The 12,500-nt window shown below is 42.6% G+C and overlaps 1 protein-coding gene across 1 annotated transcript; it reads right to left on the bottom strand.

The window, feature by feature from the left end:
• Positions 1 to 5,780: 5,780 nt before the first annotated feature.
• On the bottom strand, positions 5,781 to 7,543 carry LOC137994472 (uncharacterized). The gene has a single exon (XM_068840052.1). It carries the CDS (start codon positions 7,321 to 7,323, stop codon positions 5,899 to 5,901), a length of 1,425 nt encoding a protein of 474 aa, XP_068696153.1. The 5' UTR covers positions 7,324 to 7,543; the 3' UTR covers positions 5,781 to 5,898.
• Between the last annotated feature and the right edge of the window lie 4,957 nt (positions 7,544 to 12,500).

Genomic DNA, 12,500 nt, shown 5'->3' with positions numbered 1-12,500 from the left:
GTCGTTGTATTTCAAAAGCTCAGCGGCAAGACCGTCGGTGCCGATAGCTTTACCGTTTTTGAGCTTTGAGAACGCACTTTTAACTTCTTCAACTGTTGGAGGGGACTCATCAACGGCGATTTCGCGTTCTGGGAGGACATACGGGTGGCTTTCAGGGTCGGAGATTTCGGGGGGAGTTTTGACTTCACGAGAGCCGAAGTGGTTGGTGAAGTGTTCACGGAGTTTTTCAGGCGGGCAAACCAGCTTGTCGCTGTTTTTGACCATTTTGGCTTCACGCATGAGGCGAAACTCTTCTTCGATTTTGCGATTTTCTGCAGCCTGGTTGATTTTTTGAGAGCGTGACTTGTAGTAGTGACTTTTTAGCGTTTGCCGAAGCTTGCGCATTTCTCGGATCTTCTTTTTTCGCTTTTTAGGGTCTTTCTCAGCGAGCATCTCTTCGATCTTAGCCTTGAAATCTGAGGTATACCAAACTGGGTCCTCATTTTCGGCTGGTGGGCAGGTGTCCGTTGCAGCAACGTTGAGCGCATCGGAGATTCTCTGCTCAATCGCATTCGGAGAACGGTCATGGAAGAGAGGGTGGTTGAAAAGTTCACTACGCGTGATGTTGGAGAAAGCTTTACGCTTTTTAGCGTCATCGCAGAGGAGTTTGAGGTTCGGTTTGGGTTTCGGTGGGCGTTTTTGGAAGATGTTGCGGCGTTGGCGTTTGGAGGGGAGGCGTACTCGAAGACCTAGCAACAGGTGGTCAGATTCGTAGATTTCCGACGCGGGTATGTAGGCCCTGCAGCTCATCGAGGATTTCCATAAAAACTTATCAACCAGAAAATAATCCAGTCGTTTCTCAGTCTTCTTATCAGCTGAGATCCAGGTTTTACGGTGAATATCCTTACTCTTGAAAACCGTATTCGCGATGTAAAGCCGATGTTCGTTGGCAAAAGAGCAGAGTCGATCGCCGTTGTCGGTAGTGTCATAGTCGTCGAGGTTGAGTCCTACGTACTCGGTTTTTAGAGCGTTGCGACCGATGGTAGCGTTCCAGTCGCCGGCGATGATGCAGTGGTACCCTGGGTAGTCTTTCTTCATGGCTTTGACAGATTTGTCCAGTGGGCGGTAGAATGACGTTTTCGCGGCTTCGGCCTTCTCGGGGTCCTTGGCGGCTACATTCGTCGGAGAGTACACGCACCAAGCCATGAGTTTGATACCTAGGTGGTTGAGTCTAACGCGTAGAATACGCCCGGGCATGACGTGCTCGATGTCGAGGATCCGTACATCTGGGTTGCAGATTACGGCGACGCCACCGGCGGATTTTTTGGAGAATCCGGAGTAGACAAAAGAGTAGCCTTGGAGGTCTGGTTCATCCCAGTCGTCGATACGGCCGGAACCTGTCATATGGGTCTCTTGGATGAACGTTATGGAGTGCTGGAGCTTCTTGGAGGCGAGGGCTACTTGGCCTACTTCTGCCTTTCCACCTCCCCATTCGCCTGGGGCCATAATGGCGTGGTCTTTCTGTGTTCAATACCACAGTCTTCCAAATACTTCTCAAACTCATTTGAAACAAACTGCGGACCATTGTCACTGGTTATTGATAGTGGTAAACCATGGATCATGAAGATCCTCTCCAGACTCGCAATGATTTTCTCAGATGTCGTGGAACGCATAATCTCAATTTCATAATATCTGCTGAAATAATCAACTACGACCAACACAGAGTCGCCTGACGGTAAAGGACCTAGCAAGTCCAAGGCCAAGTCTTGCCAAGGACCTTGTGGCAAGGGGGTCGACTTGATTGGTTCGGGATGGGCGGGACTGCTCACTAGCTGGCACCCAAAACACGTTTTACAAAATTTTTCTGCCACTTTGTCGATCCCGGGCCACCATACTTTTGATCTCAGCCTCTGCTTCATACTAACAATACCAGGATGTCCTTCGTGTGCTAACGTAAGAACTCGGGATCTCAACTTGCTAGGTATTACGATTCTGGTACCAATACCTGACAGTATTGTTGCTATTGAAGGGTGTACAGTATATCGAAGAGATAGAGATTGGGCCGGAACTGATAAGCGAAAGAAAGGTGGAGTTGCAGTGTATGTGCGGGAAAACTTAAAGGTTTTGAATGTTAATCGCGAACGCTCCTTCGAGATGCTGAGTGTGGAATTACTACTTCCGTCAGGACATCATATGCTGATCACTGGATTGTACCATCCTCCAAGTTTTCAGTATGATGAAGGCGATCTTATTGATACCATCATCGATCGTTGTGATACATTCTTAGATATGCATCCAAATGGGGTAGTACTTTGTGGAGGTGATCTGAACCGATTAGATCTGGACTGTCTTTTCACTTCATCTGGCCTTGTGCCTATGGTGAATTTCGCTACCAGAGGGACTTCCATCTTGGATAACTGCCTCACAAACCACCCTGAGCTGTTCAACGACCCTTTACGCTTTCAAGCGCTGATAAAGACTGACCACTGGGGCGTGATACTTCCTCCGGGGAACAAAATTAAACCAATCCGATCTAAATGCTGTTTTCGGGATTTTAGAGAGCATCACAAGATAAAATTTACTTCAGAGTTAGAAGATTTTGTTTGGACACCTGTGATTAATGCTCCGGATGTTGAAATAGCAACTAGCATATTAAATAAGGAACTGCACAATCTTATGGATAAGTGTTTCCCTGTGAGGAGAGTTGTGATGTCTTCCCGTGACCCTCCGTGGATTACTCCACTAGTTAAATATTTGTTAAGGAAGAAAAAAAGAGCTGCTGATAAGGGCCACGTTCGCAAAGTGAAGGACTTGTCATCGAAGATCTACAAGTTGATTGGTGAAAATCGAAAAAACTGGGGTAGGAATGGAGCACAGGGGAGTTTGCATTGGTGGAGTAGAGTGGATAAAATCACCTTAAGGAAAGAGAAACCACAGCCATATTTAGAAAAGGAATTTCTTGCTGGTCTCAATGATTATTTTGGGGATTTGTACAATGATGAGAACTACGTTAAACCAGTGCCTCTCAGGGTAAACCCTGAGACACACCCACCCCCAGAGCTCCAGGAATTTGATGTGATGGTGGCATTATCCAAGATTAAAAAAACCGCTACTGGCCCCGATGGGTTGCCGTTTTGGGTTTGGAGGGACAATTGTACAAGTGTCGCTCCTGTGGTGACTGCTTTGTGGAACAAGTCTCTGTCCTCTTGCACATGGCCGACAGCTTGGAAAGAAGCTAACATCAATTCCCTCCCAAAGGTAGACACTCCTGTTCAATATTCGGATTTTCGGGGAATTAACGTGACTCCAGTTATAGCACGCTGTTTTGAAAGAACTGTATCCCATCATTACAGTAAGAAAGTCTTTGAAGAAAATCTGACTGTCACACAATATGCGTATAGGGAGGGCTACAGCTGTACAGACGCCTTGATTCAAATACAGTATAATTACTTAAGGGCACTTGATGATAAGGATTGTAACTATGTTAGGCTTTTTGCAATGGATTTCTCAAAAGCTTTTGATAATGTAAAACACTCGTTAGTTGGGGAAAAACTAAAGGCTCTTGATCTCAATCCTTATCTGGTTAACTGGTACTTAAGCTTTCTAATGGATAGGAAACAAAGACTGATATTCAAGGGTGTTATCTACAAATGGCACAATGTGAACAAAGGAACAACCCAGGGTAGTGTCAGTGGGCCCCATCTTTTTAATTTGTTTGTCAACGATTTGGCCATTAGGGATAATGACCTTACCAGCATAGTTAAATATGCTGACGACACCACCTTGCTAGTCAAAGTATGTAAAAATGAAATAGATCTTTCTCAAGAGGTTGTCAATCAGTTTTTCAGTTGGACCCAAGATAATGCCATGGCATGTAATCCTACAAAATGCAACGAACTAATACTTTGTAAGAAGGTTGCTCAGGATATAGACTCTGTGAACAATATAACGCAAGTTTCTTGTTTAAAAGTGTTAGGGGTTACTTTACAAAGCAATCATAGATTTAACGAGCATATTAAGGTTAAGCTGCAGGAGGCCAACAAGTGTCTTTATGTGATAAGATGTTTACGTAAAGAGGGATACCAACAACCAGACGTAGATTACGTTTTTAGATCAATTGTTCTACCCAAACTAACGTACGGTCTACCCGTATATGCCTCCTCAATACCTGAATTAACGACGGTTCAGAATTTTCTACAGCGCTGCTTTAAACGCAAATATGTTTCGTACCGAATTGACATATATGGCGTATTAGAAGAGGTTGATCGCTCACTATTCAAGAAGATCTCCGGTATGCCCGGTCACCCTCTGTACCCTTCAGTCCCCAAAATGAAAGAAAGCTCGGCACGCCTCCGAGTTCCTAGTAGTCAACTCCCTAGGGTTAATACCCAGCGTTTTAAAAATAGTTTTTTTAACAGGCTTTTTTTTTAATATAGAGTAGCTATTTAATGTAATGTCGATAGCCTTGTAATTCTAATTAATTATTTCGGCTACTTTTAATGTAACTGTTCTTGTTTTTTAGCATGTATTTTTGCTTAAAAAACAATAAAGACCTATTATTATTATTATTATTATTATTATTATTATTATTATTATTATTATTATTATTATTATTATTACCACGGAGAATAAGCTTGCCAATCACACACAGTTCACTGGCTACAGGTATGTACTGCTTGAGCTGGTCTTTCCTCCAAGTTCCCCCCGCTATACAATTCCGCAACTCACTTAGTTCTTCATCTTCTGCTGATGCATCTTCAATCTCGCGTGTCGTCATTGCGCGTGGAGTGGAGGTTACTGCTACAAATCTGATAAATTCATCTGATACTTTGTGCGCTACCGTTGAAACTGCTTGGTTCTCTTCTTGAAGTAAGCGTGATAACGAATCTGCAATGTTCTGCTCTCCTGGCAAGTATTTTACTTTGAAACTGTATGGTTGTAACCTCAGAATCCACCGCTCAATTCTGGCACAGGGCTTTGATTTGTTTGAGTATATTGTCTCCAATGGTTTGTGATCTGTGTATAGTTCAAATTCAATGCCGTACAGGTACACATGGAAGCGTTCGCACGCCCAAACAACTGCCAACGCCTCTTTCTCGGTTTGAGAATACCGTTTTTCCACGTCACTCAGACTTTTGCTGGCATAACTGATAACTCTCTTTCTTCCTTGTTGCTCTTGAACAAGTACCGCGCCAAGACCAACTGGGCTTGCATCAGCTATAATTAGTGTCCTGGCATCTTTGTTAAAATACACAAGGGTTTCAGCACTTGCTAATCTGCTCTTCAGCTCATTGAATGCTTTTCTCTGTTCGTTTCCAAAGTTGAAACAGACACCTTTCTTTGTCAGTCTACGCAAAGGTTCAGCTACCGTGGCGAAATCTGGGATGAACCGTGCATTGTAGTTAGCAAGTCCCAGGAAGCTCCTAACTTCTGATGCATTCTGCGGCTCTCTCGCCTCAACAATAGCTTTCACTTTCTCTTCAGTTGGACCGATGCCCTGGTTTGTTAGCATGAGTCCCATAAACACTAGTTTGGTCATGTGAAACTTACACTTTTTTGCATTAAGAGTTAAGTTCTTCTCTTTCAGTTTCTCTAGGACTCGCTTTAGTCTCTCGTCATGCTCCTTGGTAGTTTTGCCATGTACAATTATGTCATCAGAGATATTAGCAACTCCCTCACAGTCACTAAGTGCTAGCTGGATAACATGCTGATACACTTCTGGGGCAGAGCTTATTCCAAACATAAGGCGCTTATATTGAAACAATCCACAGTGAGTGATAAACGTAGTAATGCAACGGGAATCTGGATGGAGTTCTAATTGATGATACCCCCACTTCAAATCAAGCTTACTAAATACTGTGCTTTGGTTCAGACTTTGTAGCACTTCGTCTACAGTAGGTATGGGGTAGCGTTCTCTGATTATGGCTTCGTTGGCTCTACGCATGTCCACGCATAGCCGAATTTCATCATTCTGTTTCGGCACCATACTACCGGACTAACCCACGGTGTCGGGCCCTCTACTGGCTCGATAATATCCATATTTACAAGTTCCTCAACCTTCTTCTTCACCTTGTCGCGAAGGCTGAATGGAGTACGCCTGACTGGCTGGGCCACTGGAGGTACATCAGGATTAACATGTAACTTGACTTGATAGTCTTTCAACTTGCCTACACCATCAAATACTCCTTTGTAATCAGACATGATCACTTCTTTGGACTGCACTGTATAAACTGGAACTCCTAATTTCAACACACCTAGTTGCAACGCAGTTTCTCTTCCAAGTAGTGCTTCTCCTTCACCATCAATGACAACAAATTCAGCTTGAACCTCGTTCTCAGCTACTTTCGTCAACGCTGAAAATGTCCCCAAAACTTTTAATGGCTTCTTGCTGCCATATGCATAAAGCTTCTTGTCACACTTCTTGGATACACAGACAATCTTCTGTTGATTTAGGTCATTCCATACCCCTTTGTCTACAATGTTAGTGCTCGCCCCTGAATCAATCACCATTTTTACAACACATCCACCCACAATCACCTCCACTTTTCCAAGCTGTGACGATGATTTTACAGTGAATGCATACTCATCTTCCTCGTCATCATTTTCTCCCTGCATGTATCTCACTTTCCTCATCTCTTTTGGCTTCTTATCGCCTCCACGTTTACGTTCCTTTGTTCTGCATTGCGATGAGAAATGATCAGCACCACCACATGACCTGCAGGTTTTTCCTTTCGCAGGGCATTCCGGGTCTCGTCCGAAATGTCCTTTGTTGCCGCATCGGTAACACGTTTTGTTTCCAGGCTCACCCGAAGACTTCTTCCCTTTATGATGATGCTTGTTTGCGCTTGAGTCACGAACTTGATTCACGGTAGTGCTTTTACTCTTCATATTCTCCAGTTGAGCTTGCACAGCCTCAAATGATGCTGCAGTTTTAAGTAGAACTTCTAGGGTTAAAGTGTCACCTTTCTCAAGCAATTTCCGCCTTAAATCATGGGACGTACACCGCTGAACAACTTGATCTCGAATTTGATTATCCGCCTGATCCCCGTAATCACAATCTTTCACAACTTGTCGTAACCTGGTCACGAACTGAGCCACCGTTTCACCCTCTCGTTGTTCCATACTTCGGAAAAGATGATTTTGGTACGTCGAATTTACCTTCGGAATGAAATATGCGTTCAACGCATCCACCGTTTTCATCATACTCGACTGCTGTGCCCGTATCAGCCAAAGTTTCGAAGATGTCTTGCACTTGTTCCCCGGCACAATGCAAAAGTAGAGCCCTTCTTTGAACTTTATTGTCAGCTTTATCTGCTTGGATGATGAGGCCCTTGCTGTCGGCATATAGTGAAAAACTTTTAATCCATCGTTGCCATCGCCGGCCAATGCTCGAAGGTTCGCCGTTCGGATCGAAGGGTTTTACGCTTGTTAGTAGATCATCCACTTTTATAGAGGCCATAATTTAACTCTCACGACCTAAAAGATTATCCTCGTCGCCAGATGTCGTGTCTTAATCGTGTATTGAAACCGATTCCAATGGATTATCAAGCCACACCAGAAACACTCCGAACCTAATCCGCCATGCTTTAATAATAATAATCCCATCACCCTTTGCACTGCTAGATACATCATGTAGGATGCACTGAACATACACTACAAGTATCATCCAAACACAACACTGTATGATCGAAACACAACACAATGTTATTAAAACACAACACAGTATCATCCAAACACAACACAATATTATGGAAACACAACACAGTATGATCGAAACACAACACAATGTCATCGAAACACAACACAGTATTTGCAAAACACAACGCAAATCTCCCAAAACACAACACAATATTTGCCATGCGAAACACAACTCCAAATGTTCCCGATTACTTTAAGAAAATTTATAGAATATAAATTACAGTTAATGATACAACCTTTAGCTTATTAGAGTCAAGCTAACAGCAAACAATCATGTATCCGTAAATGCTAGGAATACAGGGGCACAAAGATCAATTAGCCTATGGGCCTCATGCGCAGTCAATTATTGTCCAATCACAGCACTGGCTTTTCCCTCTGTCAATCAAAGCGTGTTTCTCCATTTGCTTCTGTTCAGTGATTCATTCTGTTCTTCAGCTTTGACAAGAGTCACAGTTTACAGTGATAAGACTGTGTGTTTGTAGCTGTTTAATGCGCTTTTATTGCCTCTTTGGAGCGCTCCCAGCAAGTTTCTGATTGAGCAAATCATGCTTTCACGAAATCCTGGAGGATGTTTGACTTCCCGCCAATGCGAAACCCAGACATCCATCGAACAGTGTTCGGCTTCCGGCCTATCGCCTTCTTCACTCCTTATATTACAACACTGGATACCTTTGACAGGAGTTCGAAAAAGTCCTGTCAAACCTACCTTTGACAGGAGTTCTAAAAACGCTTGAACGCCGGCTTCGGGACCTGAAAGATCTGAACACACCATCAAGCGGTTCCCAAAATGTGAATGCCTCAGCAACCTACCTGTAGACAACCACGAACCAACAGCACAAGGACGCGATTTTTCCGATGGCCAAATGCATACGATAAAACATCTGAGGAGGGACATTGTGCAATAGTTCAAGGTTTCACTCCCCTGCCTTCTATTTTAGTGTTTTAGCCTTGACTGCTCAAGATTTTCTTGTGTCTTTAACGATTCGACTCCCCTGATTTGTCTTTTATTGTATGAGTTTCAACTGCCCTGAATTTATTGTGTTGTTAGAGGTGCAACTTCTCTCATTTTTATTTTATTGTTTGAGTTTCAACTGCCCTGAAATTATTGTGTTGTTACAGGTGCAACTCCTCTCATTTTTATTTTATTGTATGAGTTTCAACTGCCCTGAATTTATTGTGTTGTTAGAGGTGCAACTTCTCTCATTTTTATTTTATTGTTTGAGTTTCAACTGCCCTGAAATTATTGTGTTGTTACAGGTGCAACTCCTCTCATTTTTATTTTATTGTTTGAGTTTCAACTGCCCTGAAATTATTGTGTTGTTACAGGTGCAACTCCTCTCATTTTTATTTTATTGTATGAGTTTCAACTGCCCTGGATTTATTGTGTTGTTAGAGGTGCAACTTCTCTCATTTTTATTTTATTGTTTGAGTTTCAACTGCCCTGAATTTATTGTGTTGTTACAGGTGCAACTCCTCTCATTTTTATTTTATTGTTTGAGTTTCAACTGCCCTGAATTTATTGTGTTGTTAGAGGTGCAACTTCTCTCATTTTTATTTTATTGTTTGAGTTTCAACTGCCCTGAAATTATTGTGTTGTTACAGGTGCAACTCCTCTCATTTTTATTTTATTGTTTGAGCTTCAACTGCCCTGAAATTATTGTGTTGTTAGAGGTGCGACTCCTCTCATGTTAATTTTACTGTTTGGGCTTCAACTGCCCCACCCTGCGAGCAGAGCCTCCTTTTGTCTTTCTCTTTATTGAGGAGGAGAAAAGTAGGCTCTGCCCGAATCGCGTCAACTCTTTGAAGCCGCCGCAGCCCGAGCTTCTGGACTAGTCAATCTTGTTTTCTCTCGTCAAACCGGTCATTCCAGTGCGAGCGTCCCTTTAGTGACAAAACCGATGGTTATAATTGAGCCCGCTGTACCATGAAAAACCAAGATGGCGGCGAGATCTGGCATATTAGGCTTGGGTTTGAGGCTGTATCCTGGCAACATGCAGCGCATATTCAATAAAGATGTTACTCGATTCATGCAGAGCCTTTCTCGAAAACGCCAAAATCGAGCAAGCAAAAGAAAGGTTCTGCTTGCAGGGTGCAACTGCTCTGAATTTATTGTGTTGATAGAGGTGCAACTCCTTTCATGTTTATTTTATTGTTTGAGCTTAAACTGCCCTGACTTTATTGTGTTGCAAGAGGTTGAACTCCTCTGTGGTTTACTGTAGTGTTAAACAGTTCTGAATTTACATGTATTGTGTGGTTAAATGGGGCAACTCTTCTGATGTTTATTTTAGTGTTTGAGCTTAAACTGTACTGACTTGATTGTATGGCTAAAAAGGGGCAACTACCACGATTTTTATTTTCCTGAGTTTAAACTGCTTCGAATTTATTGGGTGTTCAAAGGGGAACTCCTCTGATGTTTATCTTAGTGTTTGAGCTTCAACTGCTAGTCTGCAGAATTTATTGTGTGTTAAAAGGGGCAACCCCTCTGATTTTATTTCAGTGTCTGAGCTTACACTGCTGTGACTTTATTGTGTGTAAAGGGGCACCGCACCTTTTCTTGTGTTAATTTTAGTGTTTGATCTTCACTTGCTCAGTAGAATTCTTCAACTGCTCTGAATTTTTGATTGGTTTAAGGGGCAACTCCTCTGATTTTTATTTTGTGTTTGAGCTTCAACTGCCCTGAATTACTTTATTGTGCGGTCAAGGGGGCAACTCCCTTCCTTTTATTTTAGAGTCTGAGTTTTAACCCTTCTGATTTTATTTTAGTCTTTTAGTTTTAAAACATAGGAACTTCTAAGAACACATGGACTACTGTAACAAAAAAAAAAATGCAACTGTTGCTTCAACACTGTGCAGGAACAAGAAGAGAACAATGACGAGGATAGGAATACAACCATGTACAATCGACCCAACAGTAGCACCATCCTGTCCATGCAGCTTGATGTCTTGAAGCAGTCCTTATCCACTATAACAGCAGGAGTAACAGAGAACCTACTTGTGATTCCCCTGATTAGTGTCTAATCTTGGACACTCAATCTCAGCAGGGCCAGCAAGTGCCTGGAAACAGTCTGAATTCCCAGCTTTTCAAACATTTGGGCACTAGTTTTCTAATGTTACGAGCACTCATAATTTTAATTCTAGACATTTTGCAAACTAGTAACAGTAATGAGGGTAAATTACCCCACATTGCTTGATTTTTTATTTCAATTTTGTTTTCTTGTTCGTCATAGGGAATACACTTTGTGTATTTGTGGGGATGAAGTGCTCCATACATGTCGCTCTTTGCCCCACAGACTTACATGGTCAGCGCCCTTGGTAGAATGGGACCACAGGATAGCTGTGTTGCATACTAAGTGGCCCAGGGATTCGGACCCCATGAGACGATTAGGACCTCTCTGTGGCCTGGGGATTAGGACCACACAAGAGGATTAGTACCTCTCTGTGGCCTCTCAACCTGGTGATCTGGTAATGGGTTGGGAACATCAGATATATATATATATAGTTTCACAAAGCTTTTTTCATTTCTCGTTCCCTATGCTGAACACATTTAAAATTTCATTACGTCATTGTTCAGTGCCGTAACAGCTGCAGCTTTAACAGGTCTCCCCCCCCCCCCCATGGTTCGTTACAACACTAAGAGGGTGGTCATCTGATCGTTATGAGAGAAACATCCAATGCCCACAATCAATATTAGCTGGGGTTGCTTCAGAGCTACTTCAAAATTCAAGTTAGTTCTTCTTACATTCTTTGCATGGAGTGGTTTTGATAAACCCTATTTATTTACTGGTGTATTTTTGCAAGGTTATTATTTCATTCAAATTTTTGCAATTTTGTGCTTTCCACTGTATGTTTCCACTGTATATGAGCTTCTGTTCATTGGGTCTTGAACAACCACTCTATGCATTAATTAAGCATATCATAATATTGGCTTTAGCATATCATGTAATATTTGCTCTGTTCATCTATGGGGAATACACTTTGTGTATTTTTGGGGATTAAGTGCTCCCATGCTGGTCACACTTTCACCCATAGACTCATGGTAGCTATTCATTCTGGGGATCGGTACCCCTGTAGCTGTGTTGCCATGGGAATGAGTGTTACCCCGGAGGATTATCACCTCCTGTAGGGCATTACTACCCCTTCTGCAGCCAAGGGATTTTCACCCTTGAGAGAGAACTATCATCTCTCTTTGTTGCATAATACTAGCTTTAGACCAACATGTTATGTCACCTATTTTGCGACTGGAGTGCTTAATCCCCTACCCCTTTACCCCACAAAGTGTGTTCATATTCTTGCCTTAGCTAATGGGTTGATAGCATTCATGCAGGAGGTTACTATACAAAGCATAAACCCATCATTACTCGACCCAGTGACGGATTATGCGCCTGGATCATTCCCCGCCATTTTTTTTGTTATCTTCGCATGTGGCGATCTGTCGCGAGAATGGATGTGTCTTTTAAGACTTTTAAGTGCTTGAACTGCTCAGAAGAGGTCGAGGAAACTTACCAATATTGCTCTAGATGTGGAGCAGCCGTGGACAAAGAGGAGGTTCTCATTCGTTATTATTTTCAGCGTGGGTTTGATTACTCGGTTATATTACTCTTCTTAGAAAAGTACCATGCAACAGAAATGTCTATGCGTACTTTGCACAATAGACTGCGCGAGTACGGATTAAGAAGAAGGAATGCAAACAGTGACGATGCCGAATTTACCAGGCCATTCAACAAGAATTGGACGGGCCAGGCTGTATGAGGGGTTATCGAGCTATGTGGCACACCCTTCGTTTGGATTACGGAATACAGGCACCAAGAAGAAAGGTCGAAGGG

Source organism: Montipora foliosa, chromosome 3, assembly GCF_036669935.1.
Source record: "Montipora foliosa isolate CH-2021 chromosome 3, ASM3666993v2, whole genome shotgun sequence".
Lineage (NCBI taxonomy): Eukaryota > Metazoa > Cnidaria > Anthozoa > Scleractinia > Acroporidae > Montipora > Montipora foliosa.
The sequence above is the reverse complement of the archived record's forward strand: the minus strand, read 5'-3'. Positions and strand labels throughout refer to the sequence as shown.